Source organism: Triplophysa rosa, linkage group LG12 (genome assembly GCF_024868665.1).
Source record: "Triplophysa rosa linkage group LG12, Trosa_1v2, whole genome shotgun sequence".
In the NCBI taxonomy this organism is placed as follows: domain Eukaryota; kingdom Metazoa; phylum Chordata; class Actinopteri; order Cypriniformes; family Nemacheilidae; genus Triplophysa; species Triplophysa rosa.
This window is the reverse complement of record NC_079901.1, coordinates 12,622,032-12,647,965: the sequence shown is the minus strand read 5'-3', so window position 1 is coordinate 12,647,965 and position 25,934 is coordinate 12,622,032. Positions and strand designations below refer to the sequence as shown.

General features: G+C 42.2%; 5 protein-coding genes across 8 annotated transcripts in view; 4 read left to right on the top strand and 1 right to left on the bottom strand.

Annotated features, from left to right (window-relative positions):
- The first annotated feature begins 1,685 nt into the window (after positions 1-1,685).
- Positions 1,686-6,690, top strand: slc33a1 (solute carrier family 33 member 1). Of its 3 annotated transcripts, none has more exons than XM_057348679.1 (7): positions 1,686-1,736; positions 2,470-3,262; positions 3,374-3,576; positions 4,104-4,288; positions 4,435-4,552; positions 5,060-5,275; positions 5,351-6,690. In XM_057348679.1, the coding sequence occupies exons 2-7, from the start codon at positions 2,512-2,514 to the stop codon at positions 5,516-5,518; spliced, it is 1,641 nt and encodes a 546-aa protein (XP_057204662.1). In that variant the 5' UTR covers positions 1,686-1,736; positions 2,470-2,511; the 3' UTR covers positions 5,519-6,690. The 3 variants fall into 3 exon arrangements, with proteins under 3 accessions (XP_057204662.1, XP_057204661.1, XP_057204660.1); XM_057348678.1 differs by having other exon boundaries at positions 1,703-1,773; XM_057348677.1 differs by having other exon boundaries at positions 1,705-1,933; positions 5,351-6,689.
- Positions 6,664-10,126, top strand: LOC130563247 (protein C3orf33-like). The gene is made up of 5 exons (XM_057348680.1): positions 6,664-6,897; positions 7,101-7,160; positions 7,570-7,723; positions 9,149-9,309; positions 9,486-10,126. Exons 1-5 carry the CDS (start codon positions 6,664-6,666, stop codon positions 9,753-9,755), a joined length of 879 nt encoding a protein of 292 aa, XP_057204663.1. The 3' UTR covers positions 9,756-10,126.
- Positions 10,127-10,989: 863 nt separating this feature from the next.
- Positions 10,990-12,517, top strand: LOC130563008 (GTPase IMAP family member 7-like). The gene is made up of 3 exons (XM_057348401.1): positions 10,990-11,083; positions 11,410-11,445; positions 11,528-12,517. The coding sequence occupies exons 1-3, from the start codon at positions 11,050-11,052 to the stop codon at positions 12,451-12,453; spliced, it is 996 nt and encodes a 331-aa protein (XP_057204384.1). The 5' UTR covers positions 10,990-11,049; the 3' UTR covers positions 12,454-12,517.
- Positions 12,518-13,462: 945 nt separating this feature from the next.
- Positions 13,463-25,934, top strand: part of LOC130562946 (GTPase IMAP family member 8-like) — a 24,893-nt gene continuing 12,421 nt past the window's right edge. The window contains exons 1-2 of one of the 2 annotated variants that reach the window (XM_057348290.1): positions 13,510-13,565; positions 13,646-13,690. The gene's annotated coding sequence lies outside the window, so the exon portion shown is untranslated. Of the gene's footprint in view, positions 13,566-13,645; positions 13,691-25,934 lie in introns of both variants that reach the window. The other variant, XM_057348289.1, reaches the window with a different exon arrangement.
- Positions 19,475-20,581, bottom strand: LOC130562947 (uncharacterized). The gene has a single exon (XM_057348291.1). It carries the CDS (start codon positions 20,579-20,581, stop codon positions 19,475-19,477), a length of 1,107 nt encoding a protein of 368 aa, XP_057204274.1.

The following is a 25,934-nucleotide window of genomic DNA, read 5'->3' as shown; positions in this document are numbered from 1 at the left end:
ATATATATATATATATATATATAGTGCGTGTGTGTGTGTGTGCGTGTGTGCGTGAGTATGGTAAAACAGAAAAAAAGACATGTGTAATTTCAAACTAATGACCCTATACTTAAAAGCGCTCTTTTTTCCTTCATGGTCAACCAACCAATCACAGTCTATAAAAGTGTCATACATAGCAACGGGGTCAGCCCCGCCTCCTCACTAAGATAAAAGTTTTTGTCTTTTCCTTGCTCAGAGTTTCTCTCAGATTGATCCTGAGTAGTTTTTAAGTTAAGACTCCTACGTAGAAGTTTTTAAGATAAATTAAGAGCTTTCTTAGAGGATTCTTAGAAGCTTTAAGAATACAGGCCCTGTTCTTTTTCTCTTTAGCCCAGGTAAAACACTTCTGAATTTGTCTCTGGTTCAATAGTGGCTAATGTGACAATTGTAGCCCATTTTCTAAAGACGCACTTCAACTTCAGTCCACTCCCTGTGAAACCTTCTCAAGTTTTTGAATCAGCTCTGCTTGACAGTCTTCTATGGCTTCAGTCTCTGTTGCTCTTGCACCTGTTCTTACCACATTTTTCCCATACAGTTCACTTTTTTTGAAAATGCTTGAAAATAATACTCATCAACAGTCAGCCCTTATGGAGGATAAAGATGGTTTTCTTCTGGAAAACAGTAAATTCAGCAAGTCTTCCCTATGATTGTGTTTGTATGTACCGAACTAGCATGAAATACTCAGAATCTAAACTGTATTAATAGTAATTAAATCAAACTTCAAATGTTTTGTTTAAATATAAGAAATGTGGACAAAAACGACTTGAAATACTTAATCTAATGAAGCTATAATATGAAAGAATTTAACTTTTGGGATAAAATTAAGAAAATTGTGTTTTTTTTATATAATATTGTTTGAGATGCACCTTACTATATGTGTATCAAAAAATTCTAGTCAGGTGATTACAACATATTTATTAAGTTGTAATCACACAAAAACTGCACACACTGCAGTGTTAATCATATACTCATGATGTGAGTTTGGTTCGATTTTTAAAAGTTATTAAGTCAATATAAAGCAGTATGAACTCTATAAAATATGCTACATAAAATGTATATACGTGGTTTTAAATGCACAGAGAGAAGCAGTGATTTATTATATTTATGCATTCCCAAGCACACTAAGACTGCAAAATCGCCAGTGTTAAAAAAGGTCAAATTAACTCTCACAGTGTATATATAATCCACACTTATATATACACTGTGAGTGTTAATTTGACATTTTTTAACACTGGCGATTTTGCTGTGTACCAATCTGTTATCCTACCTTATACCAAAACCTATTTTACTACATTAAAAACTAGACTACACTACACTGTTGTCAAATATCTGACTGACTTACTTTTTAATCTATTTAACTTTATCATTTGATGATCATATAATAAACAGTAAATGGTCATTCTAACCACCACTAAACCAGTGGGAACTTAGTAAAAAAAAAGATGAAAGTTTCATCACTGCTTAATGGGATGATATCTATTAAATCACTATAGCTTTAATAGTAACAAAACTGCTGTAACGTTTACTATCATAACTTTCAATACTGCATACGCATGAGCAGTATGTATTTCATACACTACCATTGAGAAGCGGGCGGAACTGTAAAACGGGAGCAGTAAGACACGTCAGCCGTAACGTCCGGACATATTTTAATGACTCACTGCTCCGGTTTCCTTCTCATGAGCAGTCAGTTCGGTGTATGTACAGCTTTTCATTGTACCCTGTAAACATTAGGTATAATATATTTGTGTGGATGTTTTTTTTAACAACATACTGCTCACCAGAAGTCACGGAACAGTAAAGTTAGTCTTTAATCGATGTTTTATATACGTGATAAATACCAGATTTGTCCATTGATTTTTGACTGTCATGTGGTATGTCATCATAGTGCAAGGTAACCATGAATCACTTGTTTTTTTACCATCTCGTGCTTGTGTGTTCCTTGCGTTTTTCTGATAATTAACATTACTATTATGCTAACATCTCTGGTATGTATCGCGTGTTATGTCATCTATAATGATTCGTTATTTATTTTGTTAGGCAGTTAGCAAACTCTTTTTCTTTTATTTCATTTAAATATATTTTTGAGTTTAATCTGTCAAGTTCTCATGGTTTTTGTTGCTTGGTAGTTCTATTCTATAGAGGCCCGCGTCCTCATGCATTGATGACTACAATACATGCGCAAAAGTACATGGACATCCAAACACCTTATCCATATTTGCTTGTTGAACGTTACATCTGAAATCCATGGAGATTAAACACACATTGTGTTAGTGAATGTATTCAATTGGGTTCAGGACAGGTGTGGGGTTTGTAAAGCCAGTTAAATACATCTCCACCAGACTCAGCAAACCTTTCACTTGTTCCTGAAACTGATGCTCAGTTTGTATTTGATTGTATTTGAATTCATCGCTTCTGTTTCACATGCAGGTGATTTGAGGACATACCTGGATTGATGCCGAGCAGATTAAGATGGAACTGTCTAAATCTATCACACACAAGAACGGGAGGAAGCGGAAGCCTGTGGTGCCCGGGTCAGACATGGGTGAAAGGGAGCCCAGGCTGTCTGACTTAGAAGTGGACGGTGATGAGGAAGCTCTGTTGCGGAGCTCGAACAGGGACAGCGGCAGTCCTAAAGTGCGATATGGAATCCAAGGAGAACTGGGCAACGTGGCCCTCTTACTGTTCTTGTATGTGCTTCAGGGCATTCCCTTAGGCTTGGCTGGAAGCATCCCTCTTATCATGCAGAGTAAGAACGTCAGTTACAAGGACCAGGCCTTTTTTAGTTTCGTTTTTTGGCCCTTCAGCCTAAAGTTGCTCTGGGCTCCCCTGGTGGACTCTGTATACCTGCAGCAGTTTGGCAGGAGGAAATCTTGGCTGGTGCCCACTCAGTACCTGCTAGGTCTTTTTATGCTTTATCTATCCTTTACGGTTGACGCAATGCTTCAGACAGATGGGCAGAGAGGACCGGATGTGATCATGTTGACTGCAGTCTTCTTCCTGTTAGCTTTCCTTGCAGCCACACAAGACATTGCTGTTGACGGCTGGGCTTTGACCATGTTGTCCAAGGAGAATGTGGGTTATGCTTCAACATGTAACTCTGTGGGACAAACAGCTGGATATTTCCTCGGCAATGTGTTGTTTCTTGCATTAGAGTCTCCTGATTTCTGCAACAAGTATCTGAGGTTCGAACCCAAGGACCAGGGCATTGTAACACTCTCAGGTAAAGAAATTGCGAATTATTGACTAAAATTTAGTTGTATCACCATGTGTACAGACTGATATATTGAAATGCATTTGGTAATGATTTGTACCGCTCTGCACCGTATGTCAGATTTCCTGTTTTTCTGGGGGATTGTTTTCATGGTGTCGACCACTCTGGTTGCTATCCTGAAAAAGGAGAACGGCAGACGTCAACGTGTCAACAAAATGCCTAGAGAAGAGATTCAGGGTGTCATGGAGACCTACAAGCATTTGTTCTCCATTGTTAAAATGCCCACAGTCTTTACCTTCTGTATCCTATTGCTAACTGCTAAGGTAAAGTCATTTAGCTGAGGTGTCACTTATTGCTGTTGTCATCATCCTTTTTTAATGTTTTATGTAGTATTATTACACGGCTCATTGAAATGCTTGATTCTGATTGGCCAGTCGCGACATTTGCAGGTTCGTTATTCCCAGATAACAACCTCTTAAAACTAATAACACACGGTAACCCGGATGCAGCAAATAATTTTGACTTTTTTTGACAATTTAAATTTAAATGTCTTTTAGTAACATGCATGACATTATATTTACAAATGATTAAACCAAATTGCCTGTTTGTGACAGTTGAATGTCGTTTCTTACCTTAAAACCAAAGTAAACTGCTTTTCCTCACGGAAGGTCGGCATTCGGTAATAATGAGCTAATAAAATATTTCAAATTTACATTTCATGTCCAGTTTTTTCTCGTCGAGTCCTGATCACAATGTCGGGGCTTATTTCTGCGCTAACAACCGGCTGCCTGTACATTATCTCTTACTTATGCAGATCAGTGATATATCTCTTTCTTCCCATTACTTCCAGATTGGCTTTTCTGCTGCGGATGCCGTGACTGGGCTGAAGCTAGTGGAAGCTGGGGTTCCTAAAGAGCAACTAGCCCTGCTTGCAGTTCCCATGGTGCCTCTGCAGATTCTGCTACCCCTAGTTATTAGTAAATACACAGCTGGTCCTCGTCCACTAGATATCTTTTATAAGGCTTTTCCATTCAGGTACAAACAGAATCCATAAACATAATTTCCTGCTAGTCATAAACAGCTTTGACAACCAATGAAAATGGCCAGTCACCTCTTAAATTTAATCGTAAGAGGGAATAAATGCATATAGACTAATAGAGCACATGTTGTGTTTCATAAAGGTTACTGATTGGTCTGGAATATGCCCTGCTGGTCTGGTGGACCCCAAGTGTTCAGCATGAGGAGGGATTCCCTGTGTACTACTATGCAGTGGTGCTGCTCAGCTACGCTGCACATCAGGTTAGTACAGTATATACACGGTATAAACCATAGCTACTGGTTTGATTAATGACTTGATTAATTAATTTTGGGGTTTTATTATATTCTAAAATAGAAAGCAGCTTAAAGTGATAGTTCACCCAAACATTCTGTCATTATTTATTCACCCTCTTGTCATTTCAAACCTGCATGACTTTCTTCTGCAGAACATAAAAGAAGATATTTTGAATAATGTTGGTGACCGAACAATAGTGGTACCCATTGACTTCTATTGTATAGATACAAAACCAATGCAAGTCAATGGGTACCACCGATATATTTCTTCAAAATATCTTCTTTTGTGTTCTGCAACAGAAAGTCATACTGGTTTGAAATGACATGAGGGTGAGTAAATGATTACAGAATTTTCATTTTGGGGTGAACTATTCCTTTAAGGAAACAGACATACCAGACATATTTACTACTTATTTAAAAGCTTTCACTCAATGAAATTTGTTCATTGTGGAATTTGTGTTTTTTTTCCACTAGGTGGCACTATATAGCATGTATGTTGCGTGCATGGCCTTTCATGCTAAGGTCAGTGACCCTGTCATCGGCGGCACCTATATGACCCTTTTAAACACTGTGACTAATCTAGGAGGTAACTGGCCTTCTACTCTAGCTTTATGGCTGGTAGACCCTCTCACCTTTAAAGAATGCCAGGGAGCTCCTGGCCAAACATGCAGTTCACTTGAAGAAGCAGGGGTGAGTTTTACTTTTCTTCGTCATTAACAGGCATGTGCTTGCAGACTGTTTCATCTGTTTTTATATTGTCTGCAGCTCTGTGTCAGAGAGGGTGGGACATGTATAACAACATTGGACGGTTACTACGTGGAGTCTGTGGTGTGTGTTGTGATTGGTCTCTGCTGGTGGATCTTTTTCGGAAAGAAGATGACGCGATTACAAGAAGAAAGCCCCTCGGCTTGGCACTGTAGAGTTACCAAATAACAGAATCTCTGCCGGACTTGGAGCTACTGTCGTTTTTTAGTTACTTTATGCCTTGCTCTCTTATGCCCCCTGTCTTTTCCACACTGAGCGACAGCGTGTGATTTGTCACACTATAGAAAGCCTGTGGACAGGCTTTATTCTTTAAGGACTGAAATGCTGAAATATACTGTACCATTAAACAATCACAGGTTTAAAGCCTGGAGATTTATACACTGTCAATACAGCCATAGTTTATGTACAGATTACGTACATAAGCATTTCTGACATAATCAAGCATCTGTCTTATGATTACTTGAGTTGTCTGTGCCTTGTTTCCACTTTCAAAATATACATTTTTATCATGTTTGCCTTTACTCCAGAAACGTAATTGAGCTTTTCAGGACGGCAGCGAAATATTGATTTGAATTATTGTCCCTAAGGCATTACCAGTTGCAAATGGATAGATCCCCATTAAGCATATAGCCATTTTCATACAGAGATCCCAGAAAATACATGGAATAATGTGTCCCAGGATCATTTGATTTTTGTTTATATGTTGGGATATATGCTTAATAGGGACATATATATGGGATTAGTTGGTGCTTAGATCTGTTTCATGATTTTACAAGCAAGGCCAGGAAAAAAGTACTAAATAGATCATTGGCGTAGATAGCTATTTGTCTTTTCAAATGTTATTTTATGGCCAGTAATTCCCATTTAATCTTATTGAGCATACTGTTTATGCAGTCAGCGGTGTCCCTTGAATTGTCTTTTTTTTCTAAACCAAAAATGAATGCTTAGGTTTTCTGTATATTATGTAGACTTTAGCAGTGGAGCAGAAAGTCCACTGTAGAAATCAGTTTACTGCAGTAATGCGGTTGATGTGGATATTTATGAAATCACCAGCACTGTATAGGGTTTTGATCCTCAATTGTGTGTTGATTTGTTTATCTAGATCAACAATTTAATGGTTATAGATTTTCAAATGCAGTTGACCTCCCTTTTTTCATTCATTAAGTGCTTGCTTTCTTTATGGGAATTTATGGGAAGACGGTACTGTTGCATTGTTTTGACCTTTGTAAATACATGTAAACTGTTCCCTGGGTCGTTTTTATTAACATTCCCGAAGTGTAATGTTAAAAAATTGAATCCTTGTATGAAAATAAATGAAACGAAGATTTGAGGTTGCAGCCGCCTTTAGATGTTTTTTGCTCAAAAACGCGTTGTGTCCTATCTTGTTTTCCATGGGCAGGGGGCGTGGTTTCATCTGTAGTTTTTTCTTTGTAAACAACATGCCGGATTGGGATCCTGCAGATGTAAAGGAGGAAAATGCCAAGAGATCACAAAATATAATTGCACTTGTATCACAGCATGCCGACGACAACTTAACTTTTGTCCGGGTAAATAACTAATCAGAATATTCTTTGTGATTTGCTGTCATTTTAATGTTGCCGAAATATTATATACTGACGTTTTTTTAACTCGACAAATATAATACAAATACATTCTTCATAGCATAATACTACGTTACATTCCGTTGTCTTTTACATTTTATCATGTCATCTGTTTATATTTTCATGATGTTTTGCGTGCTCTTCAACAGAACATCAGCACATGTCTTGGGCTCGCTGGTCTTCTCATCATAGCGAGGAGCATCAGGCTGGTAAATGTTTAATTCACGAGCTTTTATCTGACGCAGTTTAAGTCAATCAAAATGTCAATGGTGATTGTAATAGGACGTTTTATAAATAGCAATAAGCAAACAGAATTTCAACATTTTTCAAACCTTTACAGTCAAACGTTACTTAAACTCACGACATTGGTTGACGGGTGACACGTGCAAGGTTATTTTTTTATTCGTCACAGTGACTGTCTGAATCCACAACACCTGTTATTTCAGTGATGTCTAATTAAATGAAACCTGTTTTGTGTAGTATTTCTTATAAAATATGTATTTCTTATGCAATTATAAAACAAACCACTAGTAATTTATTAAACATTTATAGGGCTTGTATCCTTTCTCATTTACATATTTTATTTCACTTTGGTAATATTGTCTTTTTATTCTGCAGATTACAAAATTTGGCTCTGCCTCTGATATTCCAGCAAGGTTCATTGAGAGAAACATCAGTATCAGAGGAAGCGTGAGAACTATAACCGAGAAAGGGCTTGAAGTGGAACACATACCAATTTACGTCCCTTTGCTCAGTCCCCTGCTTACGAAACGTAAGGAAACACCCACTGAGTTTAGCATACATTGATCTGAAGCTCACATAGACCCCCTATGCAAACCCACAGGAAGACCCCCTCACACACACACACAGTGAGCTTTAATTAGAGTTTTATCAGTAGGCCAGGCATATTTGTTTCACTGCTGTCATGGGGACCACTGTGCTCATCTGAACAGCTGGTCCCGGTTATGACTAGGGATGTAACAATATCAAAATCTCACTGTACGATAATACCTCGGTATAAAGTTTGCGGTGCGATATTTATTGCAATATTTTAAATGATGACTTGAAAACGGGCCATAAGCATCCTCTTTTCTTTATCCTCTAATCATAACTGTTGCTTAGAGGTATGAGTTATAGTATGAGATGGGTCAAATGACCTAAAATCGCTTATAAAATAAAATAATAAAATAATTGCACCAGCTGGACCTTGCCAAAGTTAACATCTATTATTTTTTCGAACATTCTCTATGTTAAGCCCGGAAGACCTATCGTTTCATACAGTCATGTGACCACGATAATATTGAGACAATTTTGCTATTGCGATAACACGATATCAATAATATTGTTACATCCCTAGTTATGACTCAATTCCTCTTAGAAACAAAAAGCAGTCTATTTTCATAACTGTGTTCTTCCAACTGTGCCATTTTTCATGCTACTAATCTGCCTAATAGTTACATTCACTTTAAACTTGGATTGAAGCCCATTCACTTATTAGTTATTGAACATAAATGATAGCTATTTCCTGCTTTCCTATTGTTACACCCTATGCCACACAGGACACAGGAGAGTAGACAGGAGAATAGGGATGATAGGTGGGGTGTGGGACCGGGACATGACCCGGGTCGGACTCGAACCCGGGTCCCCGTGAGCCAACGGCTTGTATTCTTCATTACCACAAAACGATTCATCTCATTTCAGATTCAGTTTTGTAAACCAGTTAGTGGAGGGAAGCAGCCAGTGTAATTTTATTATGGACTAGCCATGCTTTCAAAATGAATGTAGAAGTGTTCTAATGTGCTTTTTTTTAACACTTTGATGGTCACAGATCAAGTCCCTGAAGTTTGATTATAGTAGGTCAAGAGGATTATATCTGTCAGGTTTTCTGTGATTCACAGATGGCCTTGTCAAGCGTGACCTTTTTGGGCTTGCACCATATGGGCAGGCTTTCTCTTGTAAATTGTAAAGACAGACCGTTACAGACCTACAGGATAGGGTCACCCTTTATGATCTTTCCCCCATCGACAACAATAAAAGGATCATTTCTATGAACATGTTACATGGCTCACTGCTTTATGCTAATTCCTTAAACTAGGGAATTTTAACTTGGGTTTAGGGTTAATGTTTGACAAAAACACTGAAATATACATCTTGTTGATCTAGTAATTTTGAAGCTCACTCACCCTGATTTCACCAGGCCAGTGCGTGACCCTCCTGGATGTGCGTCTGGCTGGGGTGGAGCTGACATCAGAAGGACAGAACTGGATCAGTCAGCAGCTGAAACCTGCTGAGACGGTGTGGCTCCGACTGATCGCTCGACAGAACGAGACCCTCCACTGCCTAGTATCAGTTAACAGGGTAAGGGAGATGTACACCAGATTAGCACAAGGGTCAAATGCCACCATGAAAATTGTTAACTTGACAGACGAGAGGCTTTCACACCTAAAGTCAAAAGAAACCAAACGTTTTCTTATCAATTATACTGGTATTAAAATAATAGATGCTAAACTTTATCACATTGTTTCTTTTTCTAGGGCTCGTTCTTCAACACTTGTGTGAATGAGGAGCTTTTAAAGGATGGTTTGGCCCGGACTTCTCCCCTTATTGGTCTGGACCCTCAGTCACGCATCTACTGGAGACTTTATAAGCGCTTGTTGAGGGCTGAGAGCAGAGCAGAGAAAAAAGGAAAAGGCCTGTGGAAGGAAGAGAGCCGTTGGGAGAGAGCTACTAATGTCTTGAGGAACAATACACTGCTCGTGTCAATTAAGAAACTCTTGAAATGGACATTTGGGGATAAAAAATAGTATACAGAAATAGAGAAAATTATATAGTATATAGAAACTATACAATTTTCAAAAGGATGAGGGTGGTTATAGATTAGCTAGAGTTGTTTTGCATGTATATCTGAGTAACTTTTTATATATTTATTCCATTTGTTACGTATTGTTAAATGCAAACATGCATGACTTAAAGGGATAGTTCACCCAAAAATTTAAATTCTGTCTCCATTTAGTCACCACCCAGTTGTTGTTGTTCTGAACACAAAGCAAGATATTTTGAAAAACGTCTGAAACTGAACAGTTCTGGGGGCACTATTGGCTATAGTATCATCTTTGTAAAATGTGTAAAATGATGGCAGTCAATAGTGAATTTTTATTTATTAAAACTCCTAATGACCTAAGAATGTATCTCTTCACACATGTATTTACTTAACATGAAAACATTTTTAACACTGTCCATGATGCTGCCCTACACCTGTATTGTTGGAGCCTATCATCTCCATTCTGACAACTGGAATGTCTAGATAAATAGTGTCTGATTTCAGCTTGTTTCAGGAATTAGTGCGGACTGATGGCACAGGGTCAAGCACACAGTGTTTTAATGGGGGGGGGTTTAGGGTCACGAAGGGCGCCAAAAAAGGGTTTATGGGTAATTAATGGTGTTAACTGTGTTAGTAGTAATTTCTTTATTTGTGATTTAATCTGGCAATTTAAGGAACCTTGTCTTTCTCCTTAATCATAGAGAAGAAATATTATGTTATGCTAACTCATACTCTAAACAAAGGTGCAGTTGTTTGGCGTTGCCATAGAAGAACCATTTTTGGTTCCACAAAGAACCATTCAGTCATTGAAGAACCATCACTTTCTTATACCTTTTTATAATCTGAAGAACCTTTTTTCGCCACAAAGAACCTTTTATGAAACAGAAAGGTTCTTTCGCTTTTTTTATGGAACTTTCTATCGATTGCATATAGGCACCTTTATTTTAAGAGTGTAAATACTTTTTTTTCACACACAGCTGCAATATAAAATAGTCCTATTATCAATTAAACTGGTTTACAAATTATTATCCTAAAATAATTTAAAGCTCTATTCGCAGTGTATTGGCGCGCACAGAATGCGCTCTAAATGTGTTTGTTTATTGTTTACACATTTTGGCCGTTTTTTTGCATCTCGGCGGGTTTTCGAAAGGTTTAAGGGTGGAAACCATCAGCTCTATCTGACGCTGCCCTCGAAATCAGAAACAGCTTGGAATGTTTCCGGATGTTTCCAGTGGACTGATTCGCCATTATCTGCGTGTGCGGAGTGGTTATGAGTCATGGCCTCAACAAGCGCCACAACAGAGACAAAAGGTAACTTTCTGCCTTTAAGTATAATTTGAGATTAACTTGAAACGAAATATTTGGGTGATTTAGCACGGATGTGTATATTTTTGTTATATATATAGTATTCATTCTGTTTCACTTTCTATTTCAACGCGTTATATTTTTGTGCTTTTTTTATCATGCGTTCATTATTGTCTGTTATTTTATTTTAATATAGAGCAATTGAAAAATATATAGATATATAGTATGGGTTAAATGTTTAAATAAATAAAAAAAGCTTAATGAAATGGTTGTCATCTCTCTCTCTCTCTCTCTCTCTCTCTCTCTCTCTCTCTCTCTCTCTCTCTCTGTAGGTAGAAGAGGAAGCTTAATTTTAGAACCTCCAAATAGTGAGTATACACACATATGTACTTATTTGAATCTATTAATCCATTTTATCATTCACATGAGTTTATTCACTCGCTTTTTAAGTGTCTTTGAGAAGGATGGTGTTTGTTGGAAAGACTGGAGCAGGTAAAAGCTCATCTGGAAACACTACCCTGGGCAGAAAAGTATTTAGAGCTGCATCTAGTTGTTCATCTGTTACTAAAGAGTCCTGGAAAGAGACCGGAGAAGTGGCTGGAAGAGAAATTATTGTGGTAGATACTCCAGGTTTGTTTGACACTGATGTTTCAGAAGAGTATCTCAAGCAGGAGATCAGTAAGTGTGTGAATATGACGGCACCTGGACCTCATGCCATCATCCTGGTCATCCAGCTCGGTCCATTCACTGAAGAAGAGATACTCTCAGTGGAGAAAATCAGAGCTTTATTTGGAGAAGAATCAGATAAACACACAATCGTACTTTTCACTCGCGGTGATGAACTGACCTGCTCTATTGAAGAATACGTCAATAAAGCTGATGAGGATCTGAAAAATATCCTGAGGCGCTGTGGAGGAAGATATCATGTCTACAATAATAAAGGCATGGAGAATCGGAATCAGGTTCTGGAGCTCATGGTGAAAGTGGATGATATGGTCGCTGCTAATGGTGACAGATTTTACACCAGTGACGCTTACCAGGGCGTGGAGCTCTTGCTGAAAGCTGAAGAAGAGAAACTGAGACGAGAATATGAGAAGAAATTACAAGACAAAGAAAGAGAACTGGAGTCCAGATTTGCTGAGGAAAAGAGAAGACTCCAAGAGAGAGTAGAGACACTAACAGAATCTGAGCAAGAGAAGGAAAAGAAGATCAAAGAGTTAGAAAGACTAAATCAGAAAAATTTATGTGAACTTATTGAGTACAAGCGATATTATGAGTCAAGGCTCAGAGAAGTCAGACAGGAGGCAGAACTGACTCGTATTCACGAGAGTACGTTGATAGAAATTATAAACAAGCTTCACAGCCTTCAAATGTAATCATATTGATTATATTTTGTGAACTGTTTAATATCATGATTGTAATATTGTAAATCTTATTAAATGGTCTGTTTTGTTAGAAGTGCTTTGGAACTTATTTTTTGTTGGAGCTTTCTTCATTTCCTTGTTTAGGAACAGAGATTCAGTAACAGCAGTGGGAAGTTCTCTTCGGCCACAATTTTGTTTAATGTTTGGTGACTTCGTACTGTATTACCAATAACTGCATTTACAACCTTATGGTGGTGAAAAACCTGAATCATTTTGATTTCACACCTCACATGCATTTATAGACATTACATGACCAAGGGCTCTATTTTAGGAACCGGGCTCTGTATGACTGTGCATATGTTTTACACATTTTCATGAGAGCACTAAATCCAAGTGCAATTTACATGCCAGGGCAACATGCAAGTATACTAACAGTTTTTGCAGCAATGACGAGGGAAGCACTTTTTATTAGAGCAAAATATACATATAATACATTATAACAATATACAAAGTATTGCTTTTAATGGTTTAAAATAATTTGAATTATAAACCTTAGTGACAAAAATTATTTAAATTTCTCCACTGTTTTGGTGTATTTTATAGGTTTGTAGGACGTTTTAGGCTCAAATATTGTCAGGTCACCTATACAAATACAGATTGTGTGAAAACAACTTGACGGTGATAAAAAGGTAATTCAATTATGGAAATCCAAGTAGTAGCCTACCGCGAATGCAGATTCTGCAGTAAAACAGCTTTTGAAGTCTTGTTCAGCTAAATTCTGTGTAGCCTACCAATACAAAGTACTGCCTAAAACAAATGATCTTCAGTAACTTCCTGAAGCAGCTTACAAAATGTTGGCTTAAACAATTTTAATGCAACCTGCCCGTACTTTATCTACTGGAGTCTCTTTTCACACTCCATTTTGTATTTTTAGTGCTCCGCCAGAACACCGGCGTTCGTTTTACTCTCCATTTTGTGATATTGCTCTGCCCGGCATTCACAGCAGAGGTTTGAAAACAAAAGTACTTTCGCTTTCAAGTTGACGCAGACATTTCTAAACCCAAGGTCAGATCCACGATTCACGAACAAAATTCACATGTATCCCAGAAGAATTTTTCTATAAGGTAAGTTTAACGAAGTATGAATCCGAATCCTGTCATGATGCTGTTTAAAATAATTTAACTTGTAACGTTAAATGATTTAGGTAGGCTATTCAGCACACAGCAGAAGTGCGTCATCACTTTTAAAGGTGTGTAAGTGCCAGTTGTTTATTGCTTATTTGGAGTAACCGTTTTTAATCTGTTTCGATTATCCTACATATATGCAAAACGCTATTTCCCTTTATATGTATAACTTAAGTTACAGCAAATGTTTTAATTAAGTCTTGGGCTGAATTAAGGAGCAAACAGTTACATGTCTGATGATTAATATTCGTGAACGAATCTTTTAAGTGAACGAATCGTTCTCCTTCACAAAATGCATAAACTCATTCTCGTTCAATGAAATCTCTCGTTCCTATTTGAGAATGGAGAGTGGAGAATGAATCGCTGTGGGCTGAATCCTCCAGAGGTCGCATTGTAGGCTGCATACGTCATAAAGATTAATGTGTTATTTCTGAATATCAACAATTAAAATTTGACCATTATTCTTAATTAAGTGCAAATTGTTATAATATGCCTATATCTTGCAATTGTAATGCTCAGTTAACTGAAATGAACCACGCTTGATCAGGCCCGGATTAAGAATTCAGAGGCCCCTGGGCACAAGTGTTTTATGGACCCCCCCACACACACATGCACACAATAAAGTTTATAATTAGCCTATAGGGTACCATGCGTATAAACACCTCTATCTTTTACAGGATTACATTGACAAGTTACAAACTATGATATAACAATATCAACACCTGTACACATCCTCCATCATACAGGATTACACCTCATGATTGCAACAATGCTTTTCTGGACCAGCAACAACAATATTAAGACATTTCCCAGCATACTGTAACTCACTGGCATATGCAAGCAGCACACACTACCACACCTCTACCAAATCAGTTCTATCAGATTCTTCCATAATTCACACACAAACATGCAGGACATGCAAAACTGTTCTTAAGAGACAATATAAGAACTTTCTTAAGATAAATTACAGAAAGTTCTTAAGAATATTCTTAAGTGCAATTTTCTAATATTTTCATCTTCATTTTTCTAAGAATAAATGGGCAGTCTTTGTCAATGATTGTACTTCAAGAGCAATTTGTCTATTTGTTAAACTTTATTTGTATAACAAGCACCTTGCGATTCACGTTCTTATTTAAGCGTTTAATGTGTTACAGTAAACGGCATTAACGAGTATTATAAGTATAATTCTTTAGCCTAGGCTATATATTATGACATCATCATATTTGTGCGTATGTAAACATTTTGCAATGTATGTAAAAGCACTGTATTATCTAATAACGAAGGCTTAATATTGGTAAAGTAGGGCAGGTACTGATCAACATTATATCAATATAAAATAATTCATAATTGGCATGGAAGCACCACCAGATAAATGTAAAAAACGCTTACCTTTTAAGATTTAAGACAGCCGCGAGGGTATATCAACTCATGTTTACAACAATAAAACCGTTCTCATTGACATAACCTACTGTGTTTTCATTTTCTGTTGTCAGTTCATGACGCGACATCATCCAACTCACAATAAAAAGCGGTGATTTCGGCTAACGTTATATGTTCTTTCACACAGCCTCATGGTAACCATGTGCATATTTACAGATGAAGTTTGTTCATATTTATATATCCAAACAGTCGATAACAGTGACAGGTTGTTGGAAACGCTGTTTTGTACTCATCTTATTCACGAGTCACCTGTCGTAGTGCTTCTTCCAGCCGCTCACTGTACAGAGTGACGCCGAGAGAAGGGATCCCTGCGCCGGGAAAGAGAGACCTCGCGCTCGCGGGGCAGCACTGGCGACATTTTCCCACTGAATGAAAGCTAAGGTTTATCCAAAAAGTGGATAGATTTGTCGCTATGTGCTTCTTCTGAACAAAAGCCGCTAGATGGCTCGTAAAAGTGACTAAATCAAAAGACAGATTTTCTAATTCAGAAACAGTGTTTTGTGTGTGCACCTCCATGTGTGCACAATGAATATGGCGTAAACGCTGTTATGTGAAATTTTCTTCCCCTTGCCTGGGCCCCAAGCGCGCATGGGCCCCTGGGCCTGTGCCCATAATGCCCATTGGATAATCCGGCCCTGCGCTTGATGACGTCCTTATGCTTCTTTGTATTGGACATCAATAGCTTATATACATACAAAGATGATATGTTTACATACATCAAAAGTGTCAAGTGTCAGTACATAAATTAAAGTCATTACAGATTTAAATTGTTTTAGTTGCTTTCTTCACGAGTTTACCTGCGCAGATAACAGTGATGTTGATAGGGATAATAATGATAGAGCTTGGTTATAAGGTTATGCGTATTTGGCGTGCTGTCCGGGAAGCGGGCTCCGAGCTCGCCAGATCTATCCGAGCCCGAAACACTCTACACCTTGGGCAGGGTGAGTGCGCCGAGCTCGGAACCGGTTTGAGCCCAGAGCACACCCCCCGGGGATAATGAGTTAGGAAGAGGAGCCGGGGTGGAGGAGGGATGCTTAATCTTAAGAGATAGAGCAGGTAAGATGGTTTCCCTATTTATAAGCGAGCTCACTAGGGCTGATTGTGTAGATGCGGTGATTGCTGATAGTAGACCAGCCGTGCTGATTATATGCTCCGGCTCCTCCCGAACTTTGTTAATTAAACATCATTTCACGAGTTTACCTGCGCAGATAACAGTGATGTTGATAGGGCTAATAATGATAGAGCTTGGTTATAAGGTTATGCGTATTTGGCGTGCTGTCCGGGAAGCGGGCTCCGAGCTCGCCAGATCTATCCGAGCCCGAAACACTCTACACCTTGGGCAGGGTGAGTGCGCCGAGCTCGGAACCGGTTTGAGCCCAGAGCACACCCCCCGGGGATAATGAGTTAGGAAGAGGAGCCGGGGTGGAGGAGGGATGCTTAATCTTAAGAGATAGAGCAGGTAAGATGGTTTCCCTATTTATAAGCGAGCTCACTAGGGCTGATTGTGTAGATGCGGTGATTGCTGATAGTAGACCAGCCGTGCTGATTATATGCTCCGGCTCCTCCCGAACTTTGTTAATTAAACATCATTTCACGAGTTTACCTGCGCAGATAACAGTGATGTTGATAGGGCTAATAATGATAGAGCTTGGTTATAAGGTTATGCGTATTTGGCGTGCTGTCCGGGAAGCGGGCTCCGAGCTCGCCAGATCTATCCGAGCCCGAAACACTCTACACCTTGGGCAGGGTGAGTGCGCCGAGCTCGGAACCGGTTTGAGCCCAGAGCACACCCCCCGGGGATAATGAGTTAGGAAGAGGAGCCGGGGTGGAGGAGGGATGCTTAATCTTAAGAGATAGAGCAGGTAAGATGGTTTCCCTATTTATAAGCGAGCTCACTAGGGCTGATTGTGTAGATGCGGTGATTGCTGATAGTAGACCAGCCGTGCTGATTATATGCTCCGGCTCCTCCCGAACTTTGTTAATTAAACATCATTTCACGAGTTTACCTGCGCAGATAACAGTGATGTTGATAGGGCTAATAATGATAGAGCTTGGTTATAAGGTTATGCGTATTTGGCGTGCTGTCCGGGAAGCGGGCTCCGAGCTCGCCAGATCTATCCGAGCCCGAAACACTCTACACCTTGGGCAGGGTGAGTGCGCCGAGCTCGGAACCGGTTTGAGCCCAGAGCACACCCCCCGGGGATAATGAGTTAGGAAGAGGAGCCGGGGTGGAGGAGGGATGCTTAATCTTAAGAGATAGAGCAGGTAAGATGGTTTCCCTATTTATAAGCGAGCTCACTAGGGCTGATTGTGTAGATGCGGTGATTGCTGATAGTAGACCAGCCGTGCTGATTATATGCTCCGGCTCCTCCCGAACTTTGTTAATTAAACATCATTTCACGAGTTTACCTGCGCAGATAACAGTGATGTTGATAGGGCTAATAATGATAGAGCTTGGTTATAAGGTTATGCGTATTTGGCGTGCTGTCCGGGAAGCGGGCTCCGAGCTCGCCAGATCTATCCGAGCCCGAAACACTCTACACCTTGGGCAGGGTGAGTGCGCCGAGCTCGGAACCGGTTTGAGCCCAGAGCACACCCCCCGGGGATAATGAGTTAGGAAGAGGAGCCGGGGTGGAGGAGGGATGCTTAATCTTAAGAGATAGAGCAGGTAAGATGGTTTCCCTATTTATAAGCGAGCTCACTAGGGCTGATTGTGTAGATGCGGTGATTGCTGATAGTAGACCAGCCGTGCTGATTATATGCTCCGGCTCCTCCCGAACTTTGTTAATTAAACATCATTTCACGAGTTTACCTGCGCAGATAACAGTGATGTTGATAGGGCTAATAATGATAGAGCTTGGTTATAAGGTTATGCGTATTTGGCGTGCTGTCCGGGAAGCGGGCTCCGAGCTCGCCAGATCTATCCGAGCCCGAAACACTCTACACCTTGGGCAGGGTGAGTGCGCCGAGCTCGGAACCGGTTTGAGCCCAGAGCACACCCCCCGGGGATAATGAGTTAGGAAGAGGAGCCGGGGTGGAGGAGGGATGCTTAATCTTAAGAGATAGAGCAGGTAAGATGGTTTCCCTATTTATAAGCGAGCTCACTAGGGCTGATTGTGTAGATGCGGTGATTGCTGATAGTAGACCAGCCGTGCTGATTATATGCTCCGGCTCCTCCCGAACTTTGTTAATTAAACATCATTTCACGAGTTTACCTGCGCAGATAACAGTGATGTTGATAGGGCTAATAATGATAGAGCTTGGTTATAAGGTTATGCGTATTTGGCGTGCTGTCCGGGAAGCGGGCTCCGAGCTCGCCAGATCTATCCGAGCCCGAAACACTCTACACCTTGGGCAGGGTGAGTGCGCCGAGCTCGGAACCGGTTTGAGCCCAGAGCACACNGTCAGTATATCCAGGGTTATAGGTTGCCTGGCGTCTGGGTGAGCGGGCTGGGTTCTTTGAATGCCCTTGATGAGCATAGATGTTTGGGAGCTGGCTATGGCTGCAGATGGAGAGTTGAATATGAGCTTGTGGAAGAACTGGACTCCACTCATGTAACCTTTAATTGAGCTGGCTTGGAGGTTCTTTGAAGAGTTTAGGAAGGAGATGTACGAGGTGATGGTGAGGACAGAAAAATCGGGAAAGGGGATGTTGAACGCCTGGTGAAAAGACTTGAAGCTTTTCCATGCCATGAGATAAGATTGGAGGGTCCTAAGGGAGACGGCTTGGGTGATGGAGTTTAGAGAGGCATCGATGAGGGTTTTTAGGGGGTAGTTTACCGGAATATCAGCTCCGAATAGGGAGGTACCGGTGTTGGCAAGGGATCTGCTTCGGGCGCCAGCAGCCTGAACTACTGGAGGGCAAAACGAGAAAGGGCGTCAGCAATCTGATTTTTTGATCCAGGAATGTGTTTGGCAGTTAGAATGAACTGGTCACAGGCTGAGATCCAGATGAGGCGTCTGAGGAACGGCATTAAAGCAGGGGAGTGGGAGCGGCCTTTGTTAATACAATGAACAGTTGCTTCGTTATCACAATGTACGATTATACTGGAAGCCGACCACTCTTTTCCCCATAGGGATGCTGCGACGACCAGTGGATACAGCTCGAAAAGTGCTGAAGATGCTAAAGCCTGCGGAATCTCTAGGAGCTGGGGGGGCCAAGTGGATGCAAAACAACGGCCTTGGTGAAAGCCTCCAAAACCGACGGAAGGGGCGGCGTCGGTGAACAGGTGAATATCGGCGGGGGAGGAGGCCATGTCACTGTAGAAAAATGACAAGCCGTTCCATTGTCTGAGGAATTTTATCCATAAGCTCAGCTCGTCAAGGCAGGGGCTGGATATGGATAACGTGTCCTCTAGAGTGTGTGCGGAGGACACGAGAGAAAGGAGGTGTGAAACGAACGGGCGGCCTTAAGGGATTATTCTCATCACGAAATTCAGATGGCCGAGAACAGACACGAGCTTGCGTTTGGAGCAGCGGGGATTAGCTAATAGGGCGGAAGCGATCACGATCGTTCTGTCGATTTTCTCTTTTGCCAGAGAAGCCTGGAATTTAAGCGAGTCTAATTTAATTCCGAGAAATTCGATGGACGTGCTCGGTCCTGAAGTTTTGTCTGGGGCGAGGGGAACGCCGAGATTTTCGAAAACCTGCTGGACTTTTGCTAGATGCGCAGCCGGAAACGAGTCGGGAGACAAGATCATTAAAAAATCGTCTAGTAGGTGGATGAGGTAGGGAATTGCATAATTGTTAGAGAGAATCCAGCAAATTGCCTCTGACAACATGTCAAAAATGTTTGGGCTGCTTCTGCAGCCTAAAGTGAGACGGACAGAAAAGTAAAATTTATTGCGCCATCGGATGCCGAAAAGGTGCCAGAAGTCTGGGTGGATGGGCATGACTTTAAACGCGGATGTGATGTCGACTTTGGCTAGCCAAGCGCCACGACCGGCATGTTTTATTAAAGTGATGGCTTGATCAATGTTATGATCAGTGCAGGGAAAATTCCTCGATCGGAATGAGGCTGTTGATGCTTGGAAAGGCAGAGCCGTGCGGTGACGAGAGATCGAATATGAGGCGCTTTTTCCAGAGAATTTACGTGCCGCTACGCCAATGGGGCTGATGCGAAATGCGGTAAATGGGGGAGCGTCGAAGGGGCCGATAATGAATTTAGCGTTGATCTCCTTTTTTATGAGGAGATCGACTGACTCTGGTTCGGTGAGCGCAGACTGGAGGTTGGGGCATATTAAGCTGCGTGATGGTAGACTGATAACACCAAGGTCGCAGCCGTTCGAGATACCGGTCAGAATATAGTCGGTCAACTGAATGTCGGGGTGCGAAGACAACTCGAAAGACAAACAAGAAACATTCACAGGAGTCGAGAGGTAATTTTTAAGATTTTTATTCTGAACTTGAGACATTGGGCATACAATTCGAGCGTGTGTGCACCGCTGCAAAACGAGCACACGTGCAGGAAGCGACAACGCTGCCTGGTGCATCTTCCTACATTGAAGTTCCTGCATGCCTCCAAATTGCTGGGTTGCCCATGGGTTTGGTTAGCTGGGCGGTTTGGCAGGCGCGGAACAGAGGAAGTGGATTTGGGAGGCGAAGCTGGGCGTGGGGGAAGAGAGGGAGTGACTAGGGGACAATCGATTCTGGAATGCGCTACTGAGCAACATACCACGCAGAGTAGGGGCACTGGTTCCACTGAGCCACGCGAATGGCACATTTGGCAGAAAAAAGTTTGTGATATGTATAGAAATGCGCGCCCCCATAGGAGAGAGCGAGCTCTGCCACGATGGCGAGGTAATCGCCCAGCTCGTGTCTCCTATGAGGGAACACAGTGCAGATCACATCTATGTAGCGGTTAAAAGCGACGGTAAATTCGGGGAAAGACAGCGTGCGGGTGTGGTTGGGTGACTGATTTTTAAACGTGAGCGATAGATCGCCGTAAGTGATCTACCGCTCGGTTGACGGGGGTGATAAAGGTGAGAGGAGAAAATAAAGGTCTGTGTCCGCACCTGTCTAGATCTGAGATCTGATGTTCCCCGAAACTGGAGGCGGTTCCAAGGCTGGTGCGTTAAATTCGGGGAAAGACAGCATGCAGGTGTGGTTGGGTGACTGATTTTTAAACGTGAGCGATAGATCACCCTAAGTGATCTACCGCTCGGTTGACGGGGGTGATAAAGGTGAGAGGATAAAATAAAGGTCTGTGTCCGCACCTGTCTAGATTTGAGATCTGATGTTCCCCGAAACTGGGCGGTTCCAAGGCTGGTGCGTTAATCGGTACTGGCATTGCTGTCGCCGTGGCCAATGAGAAGTTCTGTTTGGTTCTGCGGAAGAGAGAGAAGGGAGGGGATGGCGGCCGCCTGAGCGGCTAGCGGAGTCATGCTCGCGCTAGCAGCGGCTTCTAGGGTGGCTGGGAAATGGCCGAGGACCGGCGCCTGCATCGCTAGCTGAGGCAGCCTCGCGCTAGTGGTCGACGGAGGCGCCGTGGGCCAAGAGCCAGGGGCGGGGAATGGGTGAGAAAGCACCGGAGCTCCAGGTGCTGGTAAGCTAATGTTTCGTGGGCGACCTGCAATGTTGACTGCTGGCGGGGTGTTGGCTGGAGGATGAAGCTGGGCTACGGCGAGAGGGACGAGTTGCTGGAAGCCCTCGACCGGTGGGTTCATGGCGTCCGGGAAATCTGTGGTGGTACCCGCGCTCGCTGAAATCCTGCAGTGCCGGCTTGCCAGCGGGTGGCCACGACGAGCAGCGGAGGTGGATTGCCCGGGCCGGGAATAAGGAGAACCACGAGCCGTGCCCGGCTTGTCAGTGGTCTTTTGCGGAGCGGACTTCGATGAGGTGGTATCCACCAGGGAAGAGGCGTAGAGGCAGTAAAGCTCCGCCTTGGTCATCCGCTTGTGGAATTGGACGTCCGCGTTGGACAGAGCCAGTCGTAGGCCCTGGACAGTCCATTTTTGGATGGCGGGGATCGTGTTGTGAGTAGAGGTGTACGAAGAAGCCGGAGAAGGAGGTGGACGTCTCTTTGGGCCAGGTGATGAAGTGCCACCTGTGGATTTAGCCTTCCGAGGTGCAAAACGGCGGAGCTGGTGGCCCTGTGATGAAGCCGGGGAATCGATTAATGATTCCGAGGCTGAGCTGGAATGATGGGACGTGCTCGGCGGCGCTGGAAGATTGCGGTTGGCATATAAGTCGTCGATGACGGGGGTCTCGGACATAGCGTCGAACTGAACATTGATGCTTAATCTTAAGAGATAGAGCAGGTAAGATGGTTTCCCTATTTATAAGCGAGCTCGCTAGGGCTGATTGTGTAGATGCGGTGATTGCTGATAGTAGACCAGCCGGCTCCTCCCGAACTTTGTTAATTAAACATCATTTATGGAGCGATTTTAGTCTCATTAATTATTCTCACTTAAAACACGATGTACACTTGCGTAGCCAGTTTCACATGCATAAAACCTGATTCACGTGCACAAATTATATATGTACGTTCACAAAAAACAATTCACGTGCTTAAAATAAAATTATATTCTCATAAAATTTCACAAACGCTTAATACAATTCACAGACGTACAACTGTGTACAACAAATATTTCGAAAGTTTAAAATGTACAAGTTTATCATTGAATGTGAATGTGCAAATCGTCACTCACTTGTGTGAATCGCCCTGGATTTGTGTGTGTGTATTTTGAGACTCTCTTGGCAGCGCTGTCCTTCCCACTTGAGTTGTCATCTTGTTTAGCCAATCAGATTCAACCTAACCCATTCAACCAATCATAATCGTGGAGAGCACAGAACTCAAGGAGCACTAGTGTTAGCACTAAAGGCTCGTTTGTACAGCTTCGCTACTCTACTCTCTGAGCTGTGATGCTGTATTAAAACATAATACAGCCACGCAATAAATCTGTTTTCATTAACTTATTTTGTAGAAAAAAAGTATGAAATAGTGAGTGAACATGACCACTTAAAACTACACAACCAGCAGTCACTTCCACTGAACTGCTAAAATCCGTCTGATTAACAAACTGTGCCTGATACATGAGATGTGTTCATGTTTGTATGTCCATGTTTTAAATGAACAAGGGCAAACAAGGACAATAAATGACTAGTTCTTGGAAACATTGTTTTGTATGGGCGCATAGATTTGTAGCTAGCCACCTTTTGGAAAATATCTCGCTTAAGGGGGGCTGAAAAATCACTAAATTGGCAACACAGTAATTCAAACTGCGCAAAAGGTGCGCAGAGCCGTTTTCCTTGAGTCCTGTGCTCTCCGTGTTTATGATTGGTTGAATGGTAAGGTTGAATCTGAGTGGCTAAAGAGTACAACAACCCACGTGGGAGGGGTTGCGCTGCCAGGAGAGTCTAAAAAAACACACACACACACATCCAAGGCGATTCACACGTGAGTGACGATTTGCACATTCACAGTCAATGATAAACGTGTACATTTTAAACTTTCGAAATATTTGTGCACAGTCGTATGTTTGCGAAACGTACTTTATGAGAAAATAGTTTTGTTTTACGCACGTGAATTGCTTTTTGTAAATGTATATTTATACTTTGTGCACCTAAATTAGGTTTTATTCATGTGAAACTGTTTATGCATGTGTGTATCTTGTTTTACGCGTGAATAATTAATGAGACTAAAATTGCTCCATACTTTCTTATTTGGTGAAGGTAAAATGGTATCCAGATACTTTTTAAAGGGGTGATTCAACAGTGTTTCATACCGCAACAGAGTGGGCAGGCAAAACAGTAGTCATTGCCTGAATGGCCAGGGGGGCAGATACTGCTTCCACAGTCTGCTGTACTGCCACAGGCACAACAGTGCCTGGAAACAGACCATTCTCTTCCCCTGGCCTAAATGTACCTTGCCGAGATAACGAATCTGCGTTTTTATTACACCTCCCCGGCCGATACTTAATTTCAAAATCAAATCAAGCCAGCGCTGCCCAACGTTGTTTTGTAGCCCCCAGTTTAGCTGAGGTCAAATGACTGAGGGGGTTGTTGTCAGTGTACACCAAACATTTTTGGCCTAGCAGACATTCTCTGAATTTATCTGCCATTGCCTATTTCAACGCAAAAAAATGCCAATTTCATGGAACTATAGTTCGTCATATTGCGTTCTGTGGGCCTCAGGCCGCGGCTTGTATGTGCCACTTGCCCTGCCTGATTCTGTGAGAGTACTGCTCCTAGTCCAGCCAAACTAGCATCTACCTCCAGAATAAAGGGAAGGCTAAAGTCTGCATACGTAAGCAGTAGTGAGCTTACCCTTCAGAGCCTCGAAGCTCTCCTGACATTCTGCAGTCCAACAACTCAAAAAACTTAGCTCCTCTCGCTGCCTCGCCTTTATACCTCTAAATTGTGCAACCAGCCGATGCAGAGGCGTTGCAAACTTGGAAAACCCCTCTACAAACTGGCGGTAATAGCTTGCTAAGCCACGCAACGCAGATACAGTGGTGGGCTGAGGCCTTTGGGCAACTGCCTCTATCTTTCCTGGTTCAGTGGAAACCCCCTCAGCTGAAATCACATGTCCCAAATATGACACTTTGGACCGAAAGAAGTCACACTTTCCCAAATTGGCCTTAAGTCCTTCGCATTGTAACCTACTTAAAACAAGTTCCAGATGCTGCAAATGCTGTTCAACCGAAGATGAAAAGATTGCTATATCATCCAGGTACTACAACAATGACTGCCCTGCTGTTCACCGAACAGACGCTGCATTAGCCGCTGGAACGTGCTTGGCTTGGTGCATTACAAAGACCAAATGGCATACGGTTCCACTTGAACAAACCGAATGGCGTGCAAGAAGCAGTTTTTGATCGATCTTGTTCACTGACAGGGACTTGAATGTACCCTCTAGCTAAATCCAAAGTGGAAAAGCGGGCCCCTGTCAGTGAATCCAAGGACTCCTTTATACAAGGGAGGGGAAACGCATCCTTCCTAGTCTTCGCATTCAGTTGACGATAGTCTACACACATGCGTAGACTACCATCCTTCTTCTTAACGAGGACCATGGGGGATGCAAAGGGGCTACAACTTTCCCGTATAACCTTAGCCTCCAACAAGGTATTGATATGGGCCTTGACTACCTCGTATTCCGACGGGGGGATACGACGATACCGCTGTATAACAGGAATATCATCCAACAATGGTATGTTGTGTGAGATCAAACTGGTACATCCCAAATCCCCTTCATGTGCCGAAAACACTAACTGGTACCGACCCAGTAAAGCCCTAGCCTGCTCTTGTTCATCCGGCAATAGCTGAGACAAATCTATAGCCTTTACCTGTTCTGCAACTGAAAATGCCTTGTGAGAGACCTGTATATTAACAGTAGCAGCCACAGTTTTAACCTCTGTAACCCCTGATGGTAGACTGACAACATGTACACTAGTTAAGGTTCCTAGCCGTGTACGTGGATACAACACAATATGAGTGGTACCCACATTCACCACTGGCACCAAAACAGTGCCTCTACTGACCCGCACCAATGACGGCGAAGCCAGCAATCCAGCTGGTAAACCCAATTCAGAGGGCTCAAAAAACACAGTGTCATGCAAAAACTGCCCCGAACAGGTTGCTGTAACAAATTGTAAAGTACCACCTGGGATCCGCCACACCCGACGACCGCACACCTTAACGGAATACACGCGAGTAACTGTGTTGTTTTTATTACTGCATTCATTATGTATGATTTAAACAGCTATATTTACGAAAACAGCTGTTCATCTCCCTCCAGAACTTGCACTTCAAAGGATCTGCCCTTCTAAGTGCGTGGGGCACATTATGCGATTGGAATTCACCCGAAAAGGCTAGTGTTACCGCCGGCCAACCACGGGGGGGGGGGGGGGGGGGCTGGGGGGGGGGCGG

Coding starts and splice junctions, on each gene's coding strand:
- LOC130563008 (XM_057348401.1), top strand. CDS start 11,050: ATGGCCTCAACAAGCGCCACAACAGAGACAAAAG. Junction 11,084..11,409: donor CGCCACAACAGAGACAAAAG/GTAACTTTCTGC, acceptor CTCTCTCTGTAG/GTAGAAGAGGAAGCTTAATT. Junction 11,446..11,527: donor AATTTTAGAACCTCCAAATA/GTGAGTATACAC, acceptor TCGCTTTTTAAG/TGTCTTTGAGAAGGATGGTG.
- LOC130563247 (XM_057348680.1), top strand. CDS start 6,664: ATGAAACGAAGATTTGAGGTTGCAGCCGCCTTTAGATGTTTTTTGCTC. Junction 6,898..7,100: donor ACAACTTAACTTTTGTCCGG/GTAAATAACTAA, acceptor GCTCTTCAACAG/AACATCAGCACATGTCTTGG. Junction 7,161..7,569: donor TAGCGAGGAGCATCAGGCTG/GTAAATGTTTAA, acceptor TTTATTCTGCAG/ATTACAAAATTTGGCTCTGC.
- LOC130562947 (XM_057348291.1), bottom strand. CDS start 20,581: ATGCAGGAACTTCAATGTAGGAAGATGCACCAGGCAGCGTTGTCGCTT.
- slc33a1 (XM_057348679.1), top strand. CDS start 2,512: ATGGAACTGTCTAAATCTATCACACACAAGAACGGGAGGAAGCGGAAG. Junction 3,577..4,103: donor TCCTATTGCTAACTGCTAAG/GTAAAGTCATTT, acceptor CATTACTTCCAG/ATTGGCTTTTCTGCTGCGGA. Junction 4,289..4,434: donor TATAAGGCTTTTCCATTCAG/GTACAAACAGAA, acceptor TGTTTCATAAAG/GTTACTGATTGGTCTGGAAT.